The sequence below is a fragment of the Protomyctophum parallelum genome, assembly GCF_964188405.1.
Source record: "Protomyctophum parallelum genome assembly, chromosome: 13".
NCBI classification, from domain to species: domain Eukaryota; kingdom Metazoa; phylum Chordata; class Actinopteri; order Myctophiformes; family Myctophidae; genus Protomyctophum; species Protomyctophum parallelum.
The window spans coordinates 10,093,772-10,116,903 of NC_139708.1; the positions used below are offsets into that span (position 1 = coordinate 10,093,772).

Below are 23,132 nucleotides of genomic sequence, written 5' to 3' on the forward strand. Positions count from 1 at the left end.
AGTACAGCAGCCTTGTGTTCATACAACAGAAAAATTGGATAAGACCGACGTATCTTTCAGGACCTTTCACTGCTTCGTCTGAGCCACCCCAAGCCCCCAGTAAGGCTATCCAATGTTGAAGCTGCCACTACCTACTAGCGAAAAGTGGAACTGCAGCACTTTCATGGAGGTGGATGGACGTTCAAATTTGAGGTCCGGGCTGCTCTTACGATCACTCGTGCCATTGAGTTAAAATGGTACTTCCGGCAGTCTTCAGGGTGCTTCAAAACGCCACTGAGCAACTTCCATTGCTGTAGTTCCGGTCCTCCCTCTATCCTTTTATACCTCTATGGAGCCACCGCTGAGCAGCTTTTACCGCATTACTTAATGCACAGCGAAATTTGGGCAGACGCTCGTAGAGGTTTACAGTATTTACCATTCCGTTTCAATCCAAAGTCGAATTCTGCCATATATACTGTTGGAGCAGCCACAAACTACACAGGTACGTAAGTCCCAATGTTCTGGGCATCTTTGTAAAGTTAGTGTTAGTAAAAGTCATGTAAAAGAGTTACATGAGCAGGTGAACACAAGTCACTTTCACATTCAGAGCTGACTGTTTACACAACAGCCATGTTGGCTCCACCTACAGGAAATCCCTTGGCTGCGAGCAGGGCATCCGTCTGTGGATCTGTCTATAAAGAACATTTAATATGGCCAGGTCAATCAAAGTGCTGTACGGTTAAAACTAAAACAATGCAATACAAACAGACATTAGCATAAGATACCAATAGACACAAACAAAACCTTTGCACTGAAGGAGAACAGGCCCAGCTGTTCGCTGAAACAGTTCGCTTTTTTTGTTAAAACAAATCTGAGAATCTTAATTTCCCTCAATGTCTAACATAAAAATCTACATTTTGATGATATACAGAAATAACTTTTGTTTAATAATTAACTGTTAAGTTTAATTGATTAATTTCTTAACAGTGATTCATCGATTAACGATTAACTATTAACATCCCTGCCTCTGTGCTCTTTCACATACAGCACTAGGCGCATTTCATGAGACGTGTGAGCTGTGCTTCATTCACACTTAATAATTCATGCTCGCCCTTTAGTGCAAGACATAGTCTTATCCACTTTAAAGGACTTTTCAACAAATTAGTAATTGGTCTTCACTAATGTTCATTATAAGATGGCAACGTTTCCGTCTACTTGGTCTGTCTCTCAGAGGAGGGCTGTGGAGTGGACGATTCATTATTCTTTTAATTAATGCAAGAACACTGGTTTATATTTCAGCATCAAGGAAGAGCCAGGATGTAGTTTAGCTTTGATGAGGTCTTTGGTAAGCAGGTTTGTGAGGGTTCCATTATGGTGGTCCACTGTCTGTCTGTGCTGTTCTGGAGCCAAAACGGGGGAATATATTGTAAATGAGAGATAATTCTGGTCTTGTCCAAAGTTGGCAGATTAATGGTGATAACCACTCAGCTATCAGGTCACTGCAGGGTGCAGGGTGCCCCCCCCCCCTCCTCTCAAACACTCAATGGCTTATACCAGTAGTTAATTTCAAGGACCCCCACTTTAGTATGCATGGACATAACTCTGAGGGTGAATACATTTAACCAAATAAGGGTCAATTTGATTACTATCCTTTTGGCCAGATGGCTTATTTTACAAGACTGGAAGTTAGTTACTCCACCTTTAACAACTTAAATGCATTGCGATGCGCTGTGTGCTTGTCGTAGAGCTATTTTGAGCTAAACCTTTCCCCACAATAGCAGCAAACCAAAATGATTGTTGCTTGAGAGCAACCTGTGTGACCAGTGCAATATGCTGTGACATTAGAGGATACAATATATACCAAGACAGCATATCCAGTACAAGTGACCAGTGCAATATGCTGTGACATTAGAGGATACAATATATACCAAGACAGCATATCCAGTACACTTCCGTTATCGCTCATACTGCGTGTACCTGACATAGGTCTATATATTCCACAAGTATGAAGACAAAGTTTCGTTGAAGCATGATCATCAAAACAGGGCCTGGCTTGCTAGACCAGAGCTGTCAAGTCCTCCCTCTCCCTGCCCCAACAGGGCAATGAGCTCCCTGAGCTGGTGTCGTCTTTGACACCTCTTCATACCCAGAGAAGCTCTCCCTAAATTGTGTTAACGATGAACAGGCTATACTACAGTAGCTGACAGTACAAACCTGGCTGGTTAAGTTAAGAACATCCATTGTATGGTATGTACTTAAGACAGATTCCGCTGACAGTGTAGCAGGAGACGTAGCAGTCCATGGGGGGGAAGTCAGCTGTTAGATTGACAGCTGCAGTAGAGTTGGAATTAGCACATTGGTGTGGAAAGTTGCTGACTGGACATTCAATAAGATCGAGTGGAAGGCATCTATTTGGCAATATATAAATTCCGCCACCACACCTCTACTTTTATTCTTAGAAATACTTTTTGGATATTTTATATCGTTGTTGTCAGCCGAAACCTTGTTCATAAATGAATGCCCTATTTCGTCATCACACGAAAGTAGACAAAATAAATAGCAGATACAAGCTTGAAAAGCTGCAATTTGTGATATTTCTTTCCTTTGTGTAAGTGAATGTTAAAGTCGTTCGGTGTGTGTGGGGGTTTTATAAATATTGAACCAATGAAAAGTATCATCAAGACCTTTGTGACTAAATATTAACTACGCTTGATCCATCAGCAGGTTCTGACAGCAACGCACCTAATCAAGTTCCTCGCATGTGAACATGGTGATTGTGATTGAACAGCGGATAAAATATGTACAACATCAGCATGCTGGAGATGCTGCCCTTTGTCGCAGGTGTGTCATTAAGTGCTCTCCTCCGTGGTGAAATGCCACGCCGGTTGTCGCATATTTAGGAGCAATCTTTCATGCTGCTCTGGGTCTCGTTGAAGAGGTCACGTGACGGATTCGGTCTTTTCCAGCTGAGAAGGTAATTGTTATCCCCCGGTGATGAGGAGGAAGCTCACCCATTCTCTCGTCTTCTCAAGGTTAGGCTACAGCAGAGATTACAATATTTGTTTTATCAAAGGACCCCCAGTTTGACATGCATAAGGACACGGACGAACCCCAATCAAAATCATTAGGGTTTATTTAACTGATTTATACCAGAGTTAGAGACCCATAAAGGTCCTTTGGCCCTGGATGTCGAGCGCCATCCAAGGAGGCATTCCCCCTTTCTGAAACCAGCTCCTCGCCACTCGCCCTACACACTTGCCCTCGATATGTTACGTTCACGCAAGGCTGCGCCATATTAAGTGTTGTCCGAAACCAAGCAGCCTTGAGTGGAAGTGGCTTATAAAGCCCTCAAGAGCGAGTCTGTGCCGATCTAGACTTGATTGCCTTGTGCAGCCCTGCTTTCTGTCCGCATGGAAACCGCGACCTACAAATGGAAGTACCACTACAAATAAATGATGAATAAACTCCTCCTAAACAATCTTCATCTGATGCAGAATAGACAACGCTCCAACTGATGTTCATAAGGGCTCTTTATTTACCCCACCGTGAAAAACTATAAATGAAACCACACAAACAAAACAACTTTTAACACAATGATTTATAAACACCATGGATGTATATGTCATTTTTGACAGTCATGCTGTATTTCCTTTTTCCATATTAATGAAATCCACATGTCACACAAACATACACGATGCAATGCAGTATAACTGTACAAACAAAATAACAGGTAACACAATTGCATGATGGTAACCATGGCAACGAATAGTGTCTGTTTCCTGTTTCTTCACAAGGAGGGCGAGTGTATCTCCAAACAGTTTTTTAAACCCAGCACCCTAATCAAGGGAACTTGATTCAGCTGGAGGGGCACTTCCTGACGAGGGAACCTCCCGAGAGCACTTCAAGTCAAGGGACTGGTTTCAGAAAGGGCCATTGGGTCCCATTTTTATTGTCTTTGGTACGACTTGGCCAGGGATTGAACCCCGACCTCCTAATCACAGACTATAACAAAAAAAACATTGCATGGATGCACCTGGGACGTATCCTCAGTGGATGTCCTCCAACCACCTCAAGCTGAACCCAGACAAGACTGAGCTTCTCTTCTTCCCAGCTAAGTCCTGCCCTATGCGGGAGCTAACTATTTCCGTAGACAACGCCCTGGTAACGTCTGTCCCAACAGCCAGGAATCTTGGTGTTGTCCTGGACAGTCAACTCTCGTTCAAAACTCACATCACAGCTGTCACTCGATCCTGTAGGTTCACACTCTATAACATACGACGAATTAGACTGTTCCTCACCCAGGAATCAGCCCAGCTCCTAATCCAGACAACAGTCTTGTCAAAACTCGACTATTGTAACTCCCTCCTTACTGGCCTACCAGCATGTGCACTAAAGCCTCTCCAACTGATCCAAAATGCTGCAGTTCGCTTGGTCTTCAACCAGCCAAAATTATCACATGTCTCCCCCTGCTCCGCTCCCTCCACTGGCTCCCGGTCACTGCCCGCACAGAATACAAATCTCTGATGCTGGCATTCAAAGCAACCAAAGGTATGGCTCCCCCAAATCTTGCAAGTATGATTGAACCCTACAAACCCTCCCACGCACTCAGATCAGCCAACGCAGGAAAGCTGGAAGTACCGTCACTAAAAACGCCGGGACAACGCTCCACACGTCCCAAACTCTTCTCCCTTCTGGCTCCAAAACTGTGGAATGCACTTCCCATTGCAGTCAGAACTGCAGCATCACTCCCAATCTTCCGCCGTAGTCTGAAAACCCACCTTTTCAGACTCCATCATGGCCCATAGCACTTACCCTACCCCCTTAGATAGCATTTCTGTAGACTTAGACAGCATTTGATACAGACTTATAGCATGTTATGTAGACAGCACTATAATTGTATGTAGTCATAGCACGTCATAGTACATAATGTATAGCATAGTATAGTATATATGTATAGTTTATATGTATAGTTTCATTATATAGATATTCCACTGTTACTTTCTTAGCTTACGCATGTTTCATGATAAATGCTTTTTATGTGATGTATTCCCATGCTTTTTTGTTCTTGCTTAATGTAAATCGATCTGGATTAAGAGCGTCTGCTAAATGCCTAAATTGTAAATGTATCCCAAAGTCATCGGGATTTCGGGTCTCTCGAACATCATACCCCTCACTCAGGCGACCCTCAATCAGTCCCACTAGTGCAAAACCAGGGCCACACAATCCGTTGGAACTACTCCAGAACAACTCTGCCAGGCACTCTAACAACAACAACTAAACTATTTTGTAATTTTATATATTATTCCTCTAGTCTGAGAACCATTGAACCATTGAACAATTAAATAATGTTTTTTGGTCATAATTTGTCTGGAATCAGATTTAGTTTAAAGAAAATGGTGAGAAAATCGTATTGCGAACCCAAGATCGTGAATCACAAGCCGTGAGCTGAGTGGATTGTTACAACCCTAGTAGCTACTGTTGACTCGTACCTCATTTACAAGCGTGTGCCTAGTGATCTGTTCACATCAGCAGAGACAGTTTGCAAGCCAAGGCAAATGCTGAGGAGAAGACAAGTGGATTACACAAATGTCATTTTACAGTAATCCGACAGCTGTAAACTAGGCTATTGCTTTCATTTCATATTAATGTTTGAGAATATGTGTGAAAGGAAGCTGATTTTGCATATCGTCGCTGATGGGCAGAAACCTTGTATCTCCATATTTCTGCTTTTTTACATTGCGTGAGATTGTAGATCGGCTATTTTCACTATTTTATAAAATATATATATATAAAACAATCTAGTTTCCACTAGGGATGGGAAAAGTAAAAAATCGACTTGATTGTCGACACATGCTCATCTCGACTCAAATAATAGAAAAATGTGTCTTCTTTTTTAACATACATTTTTGTAATGACTTCATAAACGTTATAAACGTTACTATAATGTTAAAAGAAATTATCAAATGTATTCCAAATGTTAAAGGGAACTGTACGAGTCTGTATCTCTGTGCACACTGCATGGCCCTCATTTATCAATTCAGTGTAAAATCTGCCACAGATTAGAGTGTAGGTTTCGTAGTACACCCACGTCGCCACGGCATTTATAAAGTGATCGCAAACAGCTGATCCTTAATTTCGTTCTGACGTTAATAAATGTGACGGCTGAAATATATCTGGCACGCCCTATGAAATCGAGCCTCGCCCTCGTTTTTGCGACATGAACACTGCAATACGATCTGGAAATCATGGTTACAGGGGGAAAAAAAGTGTCTCCCGTGCCTTGCTGCCCGCCTCACCCCCCTCTCATACACACACACAGACGCACACACGCACGCACACGCAACTTGCAAGCCCAACTAACTGGTGTGTTGTTAAATAAATAAAGAACGAACACCTGCATGAATTAAATAAAGTTGTAGGCCTACCCTGTCTGTTTCCCTCTCACCTCGCTTGCCTTGCTGTCATGTCCACGCACGCACGCACCTACATGACACATCGACATCGCATCGCAATGAATGGAATACGTTTGTAGGCTGGCCTATATTCATTACCATTCGTGCGCAGTGCACGGCGAAGGCGCGAGACTGCGCACTGCTGTGATAAGTCCTGTGGGTGAGTGATGCCTGCATGAGAGATAGTCTATCATGTCGTCAAGGCAGTCATAATCAACGTTTATGTAGTGATTTGATCATTGATGAACGAATCATAAACATATGGATGAAGGCTTGCCGCTTGCATGTGTGCTGGTATGTGTTGGCGACACACGCTGCGGTCCCGTCCTCCCGACCCCCGAAAATTATCTCACTTTTATCTGAACTGTCAAAGCACTTATAAATGGTGAATGATTAAGCCCCTTGCGCCCCAAAGCACTTATAAATGGTGAATGATTAAGCCCCTTGCGCCTATAGCCTGCTGCTACAATTGCAAATAGGCAAGCTGTATGCTTGTCATTGTCACTTGGAAATAAAGGCGTGCAGTCCATGTATGCCTTTTTTTAAATAATATCACAGTACAGTGACATATAAAGGCATGAGGCATCTGATGTCATGCCGCTTTCGCTCCCAAATCATCTCAAAAGTGCGCTCGCATAACAAGGCCAGTAAAGCAGTGTTAGATTAAGCACAAACTAATACATTGTAAACATGTTATATTGTTTTTAATTGCACGATTTTAATTACTTGTAAAGTTGGAAATCTCTTTTATTTTTTTATGTATTTTTTATGTATATAGCCTACATAGTTTTATATTAACATTTTAGGAGTGAAAACATATGCTTAGATGCCTGTGACAGCGTGTCAGCAGTTCAGACAATGCTGCTCCGCTTGTGTACGACAGAAAAACAGCCGAGGACAAAGCGTACGACAGCTCCCGACCAGACGTGACTTTTTGTCCTACTCAAGTTCAATTTCAAGCTTTGGCAGAAATGGTAAATGCCGACAATTGCGGGAATTTCGGCGTGCACCCATATTTTGGCGCACGCACGGTTGATAAATGAGGGCCCATGTCTCTCGTCGGTGTCTATTTATAACTCTGTGTGGCGTTATTATGGATCCACCGCACTACTGGCCAATCCACCGTGATTGGCCAGTAGTGAGCTGCTTGCGCATAGATTGCACAAAGTTTACGGCCAAGATGATTCGAGAAATGCCATCAGGAAGCCTTTCCCGTTGATCATCTTGGCTGCAATTCTGCACACACTATGCACATTTTTTGCAATGGCAGATTTGTCTGGCTATGCGAGGCTAGTGAATCCTACTGTTGTAGCGTACTGATTAAACAACGATTCTATGTTTAAAGGTATATTCAGTGATTTCACTTAATTCAAATATCACTTATTTTTTGTTTTGTTGTGATAATCCTCCCTACTATAGAGTGTGCTGGCCATATAAGGAGTTCCTCCCTGTCCCCAGTTAACCCCTGGGGGTCAAAAAACCTTAGGTTTCGTTTTTGACTCTCTATCCTGATTGGACGAAAGGCTGGGTCCCACAGCCAAAAACGAAACCTAAGGTTTTTTGAGTGAAATCACTGAATATACCTTTAATAAACACAATCATGTTTACAAAATAAAATATTTTTCATTTTGGCTTTGATACAAATCAAAATCAAAGTCAATGCAGTGTTGTGCTCTCCTGTCAAGTGTCAACTGATGCGCAGCCAAAAAAAAGGAGAAAAATCTATTGACACATCGGTAAATGGGCGCGACACGTTGGCTCGCCAAATACTGAGTCGTTCACATCCCTAGTTTCTACCCGACAATGACAATATGGCAATGGTTGGCAACTATACTATAGAAAGATGACTGCATGCAAATGTCATGCCTACACATACAAGAAAACATGCTCTGTACACAGCTATACTGGCACTAGTGTCTCTATCCATGGTGCTGTAAGCTCTGTACACAGACTGTAACTAGTGAATCTATCCATGGTGCTGAAAGCTCTGTACACAGACTGTAACTAGTGAATCTATCCATGGTGCTGAAAGCTCTGTACACAGACTGTAACTAGTGAATCTATCCATGGTGCTGAAAGCTCTACACAGACTGGAACTAGTGTCTCTATCCGTGGTGCTGAAAGTATCTGTACACAGACTGGAACTAGTGTCTCTATCCATGGTGCTGAAAGCTCTGTACACAGCTATACTGGAACTAGTGACTCTATCCATGGTGCTGAAAGCTCTGTACACAGCTATACTGGAACTAGTGACTCTATCCATGGTGCTGAAAGCTCTGTACACAGCTATACTGGAACTAGTGACTCTATCCATGGTGCTGAAAGCTCTGTACACAGCTATACTGGAACTAGTGACTCTATCCATGGTGCTGAAAGCTCTGTACACAGCTATACTGGAACTAGTGTCTCTATCCATGGTGCTGAAAGCTCTGTACACAGCTATACTGGAACTAGTGACTCTATCCATGGTGCTGAAAGCTCTGTACACAGCTATACTGGAACTAGTGACTCTATCCATGGTGCTGAAAGCTCTGTACACAGCTATACTGGAACTAGTGTCTCTATCCATGGTGCTGAAAGCTCTGTACACAGCTATACTGGAACTAGTGACTCTATCCATGGTGCTGAAAGCTCTACACAGACTGGAACTAGTGTCTCTATCCGTGGTGCTGAAAGCTCTGTAGGAGATTAGATAGACAGCTAGCCGAAGGTTACCATTGTCATAGTGCATAATGATGTAACCAACACCGCCACAGCTAATCACATTACAATGGGAGTGCTATATTTATTGGGTGCGCACATTGGCTCAATCTGGGCATTCCTACATCTAACTCACCCATTATGAATCTGATTAGCTGCACTGTTTACTAGCCTGTAATAGGTTTTGATCTGTGGTAGTTTTAACATGAACTTGAAAGCTATAAAAGCAGCCTAGGGTTTTATGGCCCTTCAAAGTGGTTAAACACAATGGGTCATTATGAGGATACGGACATACTAGGGATGCACCGAAAATTCGGCCACCGAAAATATTCGGCCGAAAATGGCAAAAAATGTATTTTCGGCCTATTCGGTTTCGGCTCAAATAGGCCGAAAATATATCATCTACCTCTCTCTCTCTCCCAACTTCAGTCTCCCCCCCACACACACACACACACACACACACACACACAGCGTCAAGTTGCTCTGTGCTGTGGCTGCGATGCGCTCCACGAAATCTGCGAGCTCATCAACAGGTCCCAAAACATGGTATTTGTGAGCACCGCCACTGTCTATTCTTTTGTCGTATGACAAAAAATGCTCCCCAATGTCTGAATCTGTGAGTTTGCATGCAGGCTACGACGAACACTAGCAGTAGCTTGCTCGTTAGCTCCTCAAATCTGTTCCACCTGTGTGTAATCTCAGCAGCGCATTGAAGTGGGCACAGGCAGGGCAAAAGCAGAACGTCCGTGAACGTTTTGCTTAACAATGATCAGTTGTTCAGTGCTGTTTAACTTTGGCATATGTGATACTAGAGCCTAGAGAACATGCTAATATGGCTGCTAAATAAGAACGTTTTCCCCTATCAGCTAGCATGCCATTGTGTGTGTGTGTGTGTGTGTGTGTGTGTGTGTGTGTGTGTGTGTGTGTGTGTGTGTGTGTGTGTGTGTGTGTGTGTGTTTGTGCGTGCGTGTGCGTGCGTGCCCACACACTGTGTAGGACAGTGGTTCTCATAGTGGGAGTTCCAGCTAAATTATAGATAGTTAGGAAGTAAACCAAGTGGGGCCGGTCTGTAACAGAGTGCAAAAATGGAACCAAATACACTCTCAAAATTTACATTGATTTTTACAATAGAAATAAAAATAAATTGGGGTCCCAGAGATAGAAATGGGAAGAAAGACAGTCAGCTATACACAGTCAACATTACAGATTACAGTATCATTACAAGTACAAGGAATGGCAATGAAATCAAATTGTATTAAAAAGGGGGTAAAATATAAATTTTGAAGGAGTATTCATTTTTATTGTCTTTATTGTTAGTTACAACATGCCTACAATAACTTGAAGCATTTTTTTAAAGGTAATTGCAAAAAAGGGGCCATAATCCGATTAATCGTTTAACTAATCACCCGATGAATCGATTATGAAAATCCATAATCATGTATTTTGCCATAATCAGGTAGCTTTACAACAAAGCTGTATTCGGCTATTCGGTATTCGGTTTTCGGCCAACTGTTTCCTATATTCGGTATTCGGTTTCGGCCAAGAATTTCCCTTTCGGTGCATCCCTAGGACATACGCTTTCATATACAGTAAAGAATCCATCGTAAGTATCCCAAGGAATAGTGGGAGCACATTCTGTCCACTAGGCAAAGTGGATTTTGTGTGTAGAATTTTAAGCAGCCAATTGATCTATAACAGACTGACGAAATTTGATTTTGGAAGTGGCCCTTGTAACTTTGACATAGCAAAGCTATGAAGCAACTCACATTCATGGAGAGGATTTGGATGGAAATGTCGATTGGATTTTTTTTCTTTTCTTCTTTCTTTTGTATTAGATTAGATTTTGTATTACCCCAGAACAGAAAGCACACTTCACAGGATATGATGCAATGTGGGGGAGCCAGGATGACAATCACTGGCATACGATTATGGGATTGTTTTAATATGATTTGTGATCGGAGACATGTGGCATATTTGATATGAAAATACCTTTTCAGGTTGCCATTATAATTTTACTGATATGTATCGGTACACACACATGGCACTTATGGCCATTGTAGCAAATTAACACATTATTTAACTGAAGGAAAAGTCTGCTTGGTCTCCTAATGATGGATAACAACCTGATTGTCTCTCAACATGCTAATCTAAATCTATACATCCCTCTGATAGAATGCGTAATCTTATTGCACACGTTGTACATTGTAGATCTGCTATTGTCAGTCTGCAAAATGATGACATGTTGGGTGGTTCATGTTTGTGAAATGTTCTCAACTAGCGTCTTAATCAGCGTCTCTAAAATGCCGTAAGCCTAAGTGTCCCCGAAAGACATTGTGTGAACCTGCCGATTTATTACTGTAGTGTAAATGAACCAAGTAAAAAAAAAAAGGGTAGGGTAGGGTAGGTACCCTCACAAAAACATGCAGTAATCCTGGTCTCTAAACTGCCTCCCCCTGGCCAGCCGGGGCGCCTGATGGAGGGGAAAGGAACTGGTTGGAATAACGTGTTCCTTCCACGCGCTACGTCCAACCAGGGAAACTCCCCCCTGTCAGGTGAAAAGGAGCAACTTGGACACTCAAGCATGAAGGAAGCATGAGTTAAGTCCGTTGCTCTCCCCAGGTTGGCGGAGGGTGTGTAGAGCCCAGGATCACATTAGATGATTGACACAGGGGTGAAAAATGGGTTACAAAATCGTGGGATAAAAAATATATTAGAAGTAAAAAAAAAAAAAGACTTCACTGCAGTAAGCTATAAACACTTGAATGGAAACAAATACATATTTGCTATATGCTGTTATTTTGAACCTATTGATATGAAAACTGGACTTACTGAAACTGCAGAGTATAAAATAGATCTTCTCACTCCATGTCTTATTTCTAATATTGTATCCTTTAAAAGGTGGGTTATCATTCATTCATATCGTGTCCATTCACTCCGTGTTTCAAGCTTGTGGATCTGCTACTTTTGATGCTTCTGTGTGAACCTTTAGTATGATCAAATAGGCTTTAATTTACGAAAACAAACACAGTAAAGACGTTATTAGGGCCAGGGAGTTAAGAAAAATAAGTTAAAAGCGTTAAAAGCCTTCCTGGCGGTGTATGAGTTTAAAAACAATGACATGCATCAATCATCAAAACAAAGCGGGGATACAATCCACACAGTGGCTCACACCTGAGCCATCCTCAGGTTGTATTGGGAGTATTGTGTGTTTGTGCGTGCACACGCACACTGACCACATGGTGTTTAATCAGAACTGACATTGTCCTTTCCGCAGGGTCTCAAGCCCATGGACTTCAACGGCCTAGCGGACCCCTACGTCAAACTGCATCTCCTGCCTGGAGCCTGCAAGGTGAGACAGTGTGTCACTGCTGTTGTATCGGACTGACCTACCAGTGAGGAGCCACCACCGGGAGAGCGTAGACTAGAGCCTTCGTCCTGCTCCTCCCCCAACACTCCCTGCTGACAGGCACTGCCCCAGCCAATAGGATTACGTCCAGTGACAAATTCGCCCTCCCCACCCCTCAACACGGACCAATTGACCTTATGCACACCGCTGCCATCTTGCCAACAAGGTGGTAACTAGGTGCAATTTCCCATTGACAGCCCATTTGTCCAAATAGAAAAGTCCTATCTGATTGTATTAAACAATGTCAAAGTAGCGGGGGCGGCGTGGTCGTGTGCGTGGGCGTGTAGCGGGGGCGGCGTGGGCGGCGGTGGCTCAGGGGTAGAGTGCCTGGATGGTAACCGCAAGGTTGCCAGTTCGAACCCGGGCTCCCCCTGCAGAGTTACTGTCGAAGTGTCCTTGAGCAAGACACTGAACCCCTAATTGCTCCCGATGTGCTAGTTGGTGCCTTGCATGGTTTCCGCTGCCATCGGTGTATGAATGTGTGTGTGAATGGGTGAATGTAATGCACAATCTCTGTAAAGCGCCTTGGATAAAGGCACTATATAAATGCACCATTTACCATTTACCATTTAGCTCATAACATGTCGACGGTGGATTTTTATGAAACAAACGCTGCAGATAGAAAGAGGATAATTCAAGCTTTTTGTAAAGCTGCAATGTTGGTGAGTTTGATGTTGTTTTAATATATGGTTATAAATTATGTCTCTGTTAAAATGTGTTTCAGGCCAACAAATTGAAAACGAGGACAATCCGCAACTCCCTGAATCCAGTGTGGAATGAAATACTCACCTATGTTGGAATCACAGACGAAGACATGCACAGGAAGACACTCAGGTGCGTGTGTGTGCGTGTTAAAACTAAGTGCATTTGTCATTTTGGACTAAGCAATCATCAGTCCAGGTGATAGCTTGGCCGATATTTGACTTTGATGTGATTTTTATTCAACACAATCATTCATGTCTGATGCAAAGGTTCTAATGTGGTTTCATTCATTTCATTTACTGGTTAATTAATTGCAGGTTAACAGCTGTACACTTAGCTTGACTTGCAATCTCCAGTGCAATGCATAATTCAGGGGACATACTGAATACCATCAGAAAACATTGTGCATGCTTTTCTATTATTATCGTCTCCGAAGAGGCAAAGGCATGGCTGCGACTATGTTTTGCACCCCGATGAGGTGTAATTATGAAATGAAAGCCACCCTCCCTGTTACATGTTTTCCTTTTCTCAGGATCTATGACAAATAATGCATGCTTTCATCTCTGCCCTCAAAGTGTTTGTGTACTTGATGTGACTTTGCCCCAACAGTGATATGTCAACAGGGAATGCTAATAATGTTAATCAACACGCTACGTCAGGGAACTAAGGTGTCAACAGCGGAACTGTCTCTATTGGAAAAGTGCCTCGTGTTAAAAAGAGAAAAATAACACCAAAGTTTAAAAAATCACAAGCTCTCCCCCCTCGGTTCCCTGTATCTGACCATAACAAACAATGATCTGCATGATGAATGGCTCTCTAAAAGCCACTGTGGTGGAAATGCAAATAACTGGGGGACATTACTCGGTGTACAATATCATGCGGTGTGCTTAAAAAGCATTGTTTGCCATCTTGATATGGGCTAAAAGAATCAGATTACATTTCGTCCCTTCTGGCCCTTCGTAATGGCAAATTTATTCTCAGAAATATAACAGATATACAAGCTCACAGCACGTTACAGACGCAACACGTCTTGAGCTTGTACATCGGCTATTTCCGGTGCCCGACACAGTCGCCCGATGAAGTGTAAATCAGGCTTAATGATGAAACGACTTTCCTTCTTTTGAAACTTCTGACAGCTGCAAATCGATGCAGGAAACCAGACAGCCATATCTGTAGCCAAAAGCAGTTTAAAATAAACAAACGCTATGCCTAATTACATAGAAAGTAAAGCTTATTATCCACAGTGCCATATGGAAAAGAAGTCGGCAAAAATTTGCCAAAGTCATTACTTATGCATTAAAATGAGTCGAGCAGAAGGAAATCTGTGCACGCTTTGTGTGTATCCGTGCAATTTGCACAGTTTCATTAGCTTGAGTCTCACCTGCACAAGGCTTGGCAGACACTGTTTCTGTGAAATTACCTTTCATCGCCCCTTGTCGCCCATGAGCTGCTGGCAGGCTATTTAGCAGTAATAATCCCTTCCGTTTGTAATATCCTCTTCACTTCTCGGACCAGGAGGGCCTCTTCAGAACCTCTCCCCCATTGCGCCCCGACGCGACAGACTGGAAACAGAGATGCCCTCGGCCTCAGCCTCAGATCATCCGTGATAAATTACCTTTGTGGCGCCTCTGACAATAATGATCCCTTTCTGCAACAGAGACCTATTTCCCAAGTTTCGCCACTGGCTCAGGCCTTTCTCTGGTGTGAGGGGAGAGAAAAGGCCTTTAGTGATTTGTCTACAGTATGAGGCAGCGTGCCCATGTGTGTGATTGTATTAGTTAAAGGGATTGTGACATTAAAAAAAAGGTTTTGGAATTGTTCTTGTTTTTTTTAGGTTTTCTAATCTCAATTGCACCCAAAAGACATGAACTTTTAACATTCAGTAGATTTTCTGTGATCTGGGGTTTTCTGGCTCAAACAGGTGCTCTGATTTGCCGGCAGTAAGTGACATCACTTACTGCAAATCCCATATATGTCAATGGGATTTGCCAGCAGATCACTGTTTCACTGTGTTGCCTGTTTTCATTGTAGCTCAAAAGGTCCAAAAAACCCCAAAGAAAACTTCAGACCACAGAAAATCCACTGAATGTTCAAAGTTCAGGTTTTTTGGGTGTAATTGAGGTCATAAAACCTAAAAGAAAAAAGAAAAAGAAATGAAAATGAATGTCATAAAACCTTTAACACACACACACACGTTGTATTGGCGTGCATTCAGCTGTTAGGCAGACAGACCGTGACTCCGTGAATGAGCTGTGTCTCTGTGTGTACTTGTATTACTGTTCTTATTACTATTCTGATGAAATGCCCACACAACTATCAGTAAAATAGCAGTGTGGGCAGTGTTCCTGGTCTTCACAAGAGAAATGTTCTCTTGTAGGGGCAGGACATTTTAATAAAATCACCCATTTAATTAATGGGTGATGTTATGGTTAAAAAGGCATGTGTCACGAATCTGCGACGCATTGTGAGCTTGTAGTGGCCAAAATGTATATAGGGCTGAACTGGTTAATGTACGTTTTATAATAATAATCTAAATCTAAAGAGTAATTAGTAACAAAATAAATCAAATAACTGTAGTGGAGTAAAAGTATTGGAAATACAGTAGGCTACTCAATTAAAGAACAATTACTTCAGAATTGTACTTAAGTACAGTAGTTAAGTACATGTACTTAGTTTCAACCACTGCTTAGTTGCACACAGATACTGTATACTGTATTGCATCGGTATGTGTGGGAGCCTCTTTCACTGGCATAGTGTCAGGGTTTGACAGGGGAGTGATAGGGTTCTGCCCTTTATTGCCTCAGACGGCCTATCAATTTCACTCTGGTCCATAAATAATACAGTATGAGTTTTATAGCAGCAGGCGTGCCATGGTCAGCCACCTCTACGCTGGTATGGCAGTGGTTCTTAACCTTTTCAAGCCCTGACCCCCAAAATAATCACTGGGGGAACCCCCCCGCTGTAACACTCACTTGGACTTGTAGGAGTTGCGGCATTACATTTGGTTTGAGGCATTACATGTTGTGAAAATAGCTATAGCAGATCTAAAATCACTGTGAGGCGTTGTGAACTTATAGATCAGCTATTTTCACAATGGTTGGCTCTTTCTTATATTTTAACCTTTGACCAATGTTTACCAGTTTTTATATTATAGTTTGTTGATTACTTTTGATGCAGCAATGGTATTTTTTTTAAAAGGTCTTAAATGTCCTTAACTTATCAATTAACTGCCAAAATCATGTGGGGACCCATATGGGGGTCCCGACCCACAAGTAGCAGATATACTATAACCAGGGAGGCACACAACAGGTGCGCCAGTGTGCATGCGTCATTACAATGATTCCTGCGCGATAGATCAAAGGCATGCCAGGCGCATTTGCACACCAACAGCTGAGACAGTTATGTAGAGAAATCTGACAGGCATTCAAAAGGAACTCAAATGTGATGTTAACGTCCTGTAAGTAGACATAGACATAAAACTAGTGTTGACTAATCATTACATGTGGCTCTTATTTTGAAGAGGAAGTCAGTGCACAGGAAGTGCGTTTCAGTTGTAAACAAGCTACTATGACACTTTCCCTGAGTTACATATTATTTACAATATGAAAACTAACACTGGGATTACTTAAACATGGAACCTGCAGCAGTAGGTGAGTAATTACTTTCATCTGTGTTGGACGTTTGTTGTGGTTTCAGTGGTTGAGCTGCTAACAAACGTCCTCCTGCTGCTTAACGACTAGCCTACAAATACACTGTCTGTGAGCATCTTTATCTTTTGCATCTGCCCGTGTGAGCAGTGCATAACATTGTGGCAGAGTTGAAACGTCCGTACCCCTCCCCCCCACCCGCCGTGCGCACCAACTTGCATGTACAGGTGCTCCTTTGAGAACTAGCCCAAAATAATTATGTACAGCCCTGACTATAACCTTTTTGAACAATCTTGAAAGTGTCTTAGTGTCTTGAAATTTTTAAATTACGAAAAGGTTTGAAAACTAGCCTACTAGAAGGCATTTCTAGAATCAGCCAGCCTCATATATATATATATATATATATATATATACGTTTCACCGTGAGCTCAAAACTCGACAAGCTCACATCGGGTTGTGCACGATTGCTGGTCTTTGGGTGGTTAAAGTCAAATTCCTCGGTTTCGCTCATTCCTTTTTACATAATTTTATATTCCCAGGACATGCCATCTAAAGTGAAATAACTTGGGTTTCATTAATTTGCTTCAGTCTTGTATCATGTATTATTCCTGTCGTTTAACTTCCCCCACACCCTCCCATTTGATCGTGACTCATGCGTTCCCTAGTTGATCAACTAAATATTCCTGTTCTTATCTCCAGCTGCATGCCATCTAAAGTGAAATAACTTGGGTTTCATTAATTTGCTTCAGTCTTGTATCATGTATTATTCCTGTCGTTTAACTTCCCCCACACCCTCCCATTTGATCGTGACTCATGCGTTCCCTAGTTGATCAACTAAATATTCCTGTTCTTATCTCCAGCTGCATGCCATCTAAAGTGAAATAACTTGGGTTTCATTAATTTGCTTCAGTCTTGTATCATGTATTATTCCTGTCGTTTAACTTCCCCCACACCCTCCCATTTGATCGTGACTCATGCGTTCCCTAGTTGATCAACTAAATATTCCTGTTCTTATCTCCAGCTGCATGCCATGCATCCCCACTGTGCTGCACAGGAAGCCTATGTTTTCATTAGTGTAGTTTGCTGTAGGCTTATTGTTCTAGGTCCGAGAACTTTTATGCCAGCTAAGATGAACCTGTTTAACCAGTTTTTTGTTAACCTTCTTGTTCATTGAGTTTAATGGACGTTGCATCAAGAACAGAACTTTCTAGCATAAACCCATGAATTACAAGTGTGCAAATGCATGGCTTCCCACATGAAAGAAGAACAAATACATGAAGAATTCAAGACGGAATCCATCTCCCAGCTAGCCTGGCTCCAGCCCTGAATCGCTAGCCATGATCATTAAGAAAATATGTTCCGACGATTCAGGTCTAGAGTCTCTCCCTACGACCGTGTCAGTCTCGATCGAAAATCCGATCGTAGCAGCTGATTGGCCATCAGCCCCGTCACTCAACAGCGTCAGACAACAAACATGGCTGCCCCCACTGCGGTAACTCACGACCGTATCAATCTGGCTATTAAATCGACGTATGATAAAGTTTCTTTACAGACACGAGATGTTTTATAAACATCATCATCCGACATATTTTACCGCTTTTGTTTACATACTAGTAGCGCTCGTTGGCTGTGTTTGTCTGGTTGGCAAACGGGTTAGCCATAGCCTCATGATTGAAAACAACATCATCTGCTTTCCTACTATTCTGATTGGTTGAACCAATCACCGAAGACTGCCGCTTTCAAGACACCCATCCCATAAACTGCTGCCGTGGGGAGGGCTTTCAGTCTGAATAATGAAGTGGAACGAAATGAAAATTCAGTGTCAGGCTATCTCCCAGTGGATTCCTCGTGGCAGTGCAACCACACTTGCAATTAATCTTTGTTCCTGCCCCCCCCCCCCCCCCTCCCTCAAACTTCAGTTTATATGCATTCACTGTACTGTGTTTGACTCTCGCTCTCTCTCTCTCTCCCCCCGGTAGGTTGTCAGTATGTGATGAGGATAAGTTGACTCATAATGAGTTCATCGGGGAATCCCGGGTTGCACTGAAGCGCTTAAAGTCAGACCAGACTAAATACTTCCACACCTGCCTGGAGCACCCGCCACCGGTATACCTATAGTAACACACACACACACAGACGCATGCATGTACATATACACACACACTCAAACACACACACACTCTTGTTTTGTGTGCGAATCCAACGGCCTTTGAACATCACACAAAACGTCACAACAGAGTTGACTTGTTCTCCCACTGCTCTCTCTTACCCTCCTCTCTCCATGTCTCTCGCTCTTCCAGCTCCCGTCCCCAACGGCCACAGGCGTAGCCCTGCGAGGAATATCATGCTACTTACGAGAGGTATGACACACACGGTGGTGGAGAGTAACTAAGTGCATTTACTTTAAATGCTGTAGATAAGAACGTTGTTGTGGTATTTGTCCTATTTCCAGTTTCCAATACTTATTCTTCTACTTCACTACATCTCAGATCTAAATATTGTACTTGTACGTTACCATTCAGCTCTATATACATGTTGAATATTTGAAAATAGCCGATCTTGAAAATAGCCGATCTTGAAAATAGCAGATCTACGACACATTGTGAGCTTGTAGATCTGCTATGTATAGGCCCCGCCCGTCACACTTTTCAAATCCGGAAGAAGGGGTGAAAAGGGAGTATGCGCTGGGTGAGCAACTCCATACAAGTGAATGGGAGGGGATTTCCGGTGCCGTCTCTCTAAGGTCTATACTTGACCCTGTCTTTTTTTTACCCCCCTTGACATTGAGTCTCTTCACCAAACAACAGCCACAAAGAATCAGAATCGACGTTCTTGTCACATCAGAAAGTGGGTCACATGCAGCGCATCACGAGGCTGAGCCTGTAGATCGGCTTATTTTTGCAGAACATTCACATATTTTGAGACATGCACGGAATAGGGCACGCTGTAGGGTTTGTGTGGTTAATACTGCCAATGTAAACCATAGAAACACAAGTATGTAGGAGTCTGGTAAATGCTACCGTTTGTTTGTATATTTTCAACTTTTTTGGAGTGGGCGGATGATAGGGTAGAGTCACTGTATAATATTAACACTGAAATTAGACACCTGAAGCTGTTGGTTTCATAACGTCGCTGTCGGGTGGAAACCGCCTACTGTATGTTCAAAAATCCTTCCAAATCCGTGTAGGCGAACTCTTCAGTGTGAATGCAGAGAGGAAATACTGTTTTAAAGGAAAGGAGAGAGAGAGCAGCAGGTTAGACCTACACCTACAGCATATCAGTAGCAGTAACAATGAATGATGGTATTTGGCTTGCAATCATTTGGTGCAGAGTGAACAGAAGTACAGTTGCAACTCAGCTATTCTGCCATACAAAGCCAAAATGCCATAACTACGGGGAAAATAATGGGTTCAAAAGTGTTTCAACTGGTCAGCAAAATGTGATATCAGCAAATAAGTGATAGTAAATAAGTAAGTAGCCTTGCCGAGCCATGAGGCCCATAGGGCAGGAGCCCTTCAATATAATATTTATTGAACCTCAACAGTAAACCAGGTGTAATTGCCTACACCAGTGGCTCTCAAACTTTTTGGACCTCAAAAGTCCAACAACTTCAGACAAGACAACTGGTAGACATTACTGTCTAATTAAAGACACAAATTGGCTCAGAACTTAAGACAACTGGTCAGTGGTCAGTCACTCACACTCACACTCACACTCACACTCACACTCACACTCACACACACACACACACAGTCTTGAGAGACTCATGCAAGTTAACTTTGAGCAGAGCGCTGTGGCTCTGAGTTTGAGAATAGACCCCATCGTCCAAGGGTGTGTGTGTGTGTGTGTGTGTGTGTGTGTGTGTGTGTGTGTGTGTGTGTGGTGGGGGGTGGTATCTTAGCAACACTGAATGATCTGTCCCATTGGTCGTGTGCTCGTATCATGAGCCAATGGCTGCAGCTCTGAGCTTCCCAGACCCAGGTTCACATCTCATCTATGCCGTAAAGTGAACTGACAGCCACAGGTCTGCTACCATATTAGCAGCGGTGAGCGCTCTTCTCTTCTCGTGAAGAAAGCAGGACAGAGTTGTCAAATAAATCCCGCCGTCATTCATACTGTATTTATTCTCCGACCCGACATTAAAATACGGAACAACGTGCGTCCCGTATCAGTTCATTACGGGGCTCGTGACAGGCTGCAGACACTTGAGAGTTGGGACTACTTGCCGATAGCTTGGGGACGCTTAACATAATAACGGAGCACATTTCATTGTCAGCAGGCCTGGCGCCACGAGGGGGGCAAAGGGGGCGTTTGCCCCCCTAAATCAACCTCTTTGCCCCCTTAGATCAAATAGTTACAGACAAAACAATAGTAAATTGTCGACGAAACCAACGAAATCGTGCGCCTCCGCCCTCTATAGATATGCAAATGTGGCGCATTGTCTTCATGTCCAATACCTGCCCCCGATTGCCCCCTCTGTCATTTCATCCTGGCGCCGGGCCTGATTGTCAGTAACGGTAACTGCGTTGTAACGATGACAATTGTAATTAATTAGATTACCCGTTACTGAAAAAAATAACGACGTTAGGTAGCGCCGTTTGTTTAAACGCCGTTATACCCAACACTTGTGATATTACACTATTATGTTCTTGAGGTAATTGTTTATCCGCCAAAATCACGAAGGCTAATTTCACCTTTTGGATGTACACAAATAAGTCGGTGTGTCCAAAAACGCAGTTACTCCACTTTGTATTCTACACAAGGTTTCTACACAAGGTTAAACAGTCTTCTTTCAAATATCACTCAGCAGAACATCGTCAGGTCAGTGTCTTTTCTTCTACGTCTGCATTTCCAGTTGAAGGACATGGATACGGAAGCTTTGCGATAAGATCTCGACACCCTGGGGGATTTTCTTTTTGGTCGATGGTATCAAATGTACCGTTGGGGAGACAGAGGGACTTTTATGTACAGTATAAAGGAAGACCAGGGCGAATTGGCAGCACCTGAAAGTAACATGCCCTGATGAGTGACAGCTGTGTGGAACACAGAGAGAGAAACGGGGGCTCGTCAGCGTTTAGATTGAGTGACAGATGGCGAGGAGACGGCTCTAGCTGTCTTTGTGGTGGCTTTACCTGACCGAGGAGTCAAAGTGATACGCGTCCCTCTGGAGGTGGGATGGGGGGAACGACGGATATCCAGACCAGAAGGTGATGAAAGAGTCTGTAAAAAAGTAAAGGACAGCCGAGTTAGCCATATCAAGCATTCTTATTCTGGGCATGTCATCATTGACAAACTGTCTGGGAAAGTAGCAGTGGTAAGTAGGCATGTAATAAGCCAGGTAATCAACAGTGAGGCATTCTTTATTGAGAAATCAACCATTTCAGGGTGATTCAAGGGGCTTGATTGGGCGTTTATTTAGGTCGGTCAACCTTTTTTTTAAGTCAGAAGACCCCCATAACTCTGAGAGTGTACAGTCATAACTGTCTCGCAGTTTTAAGACCAAATCGTAGAATTTGGAAATGGAAAGTATTATTATTACTGCATTTTCCTCTGTGTTATGCCTGATAGCATTCAATTAGATGCAAGTTTGTAACATGTCTAAGGTCACATTCTCACCTAATACTTCGGTAGACTCAGATCCGTATGGGCGGGGAAATGGAATTCTTGCATATTTAATTGGCTGGGGTTTGCCTTCACACTGTCATTCGCAGCAATTGGAAACGCAGCAGGGGGGACCTTTATCAATGTGTTCCGTTCATAAACTATAGCCTACACAGTGAAATCTATGGTGATAAAATTACACTCATAACGTGCATGTGTCGTGCCGTCTGGGACCCCCCCCCCCCTCTCTCTCTCTCTACGCACGCAGCCGCCACACACTGTTCTTTTGGGCATGGAGGCACAGCGTTGCATGAGCGCACTGATATAACTCCCCAGTCCCACACAGTGACAGCACTCCATGTTTACGGCACGCACAGACAGACAGAATATTATGTAGGCTATAATACACTGCAGTGTTTTTATGTGTTTTCTTAAGCAATTGATTAATGTACACGTCCTCATTTCGATCAGGGCTTCAGTCTCCTTATTCGACCACGTCTATCCACAGTAACGGGACATCTTTGCGCTGCGTAAAATATCCTTTCTCCGTCTCCAACTGTGTTCAGCTCCTCACCCGCCACATTATGTTTGCTTCATTTCCTTTATTTACTGCGGATTGCATTCACACCTGCACTGAATCGTAGT

The 23,132-nt window shown here is 42.9% G+C and overlaps 1 protein-coding gene across 1 annotated transcript in view; it reads left to right on the top strand.

Moving 5' to 3' along the window:
* Positions 1 to 23,132, top strand: part of doc2a (double C2-like domains, alpha) — a gene marked incomplete at both ends in the record, with an annotated part of 75,922 nt that overhangs the window by 15,988 nt on the left and 36,802 nt on the right. The window contains 4 exons of the mRNA XM_083778923.1: positions 12,406 to 12,480; positions 13,262 to 13,371; positions 18,866 to 18,992; positions 19,187 to 19,246. Coding sequence (XP_083635049.1) covers positions 12,406 to 12,480; positions 13,262 to 13,371; positions 18,866 to 18,992; positions 19,187 to 19,246 — 372 coding nt within the window. The remainder of the gene's footprint in view (positions 1 to 12,405; positions 12,481 to 13,261; positions 13,372 to 18,865; positions 18,993 to 19,186; positions 19,247 to 23,132) is intronic.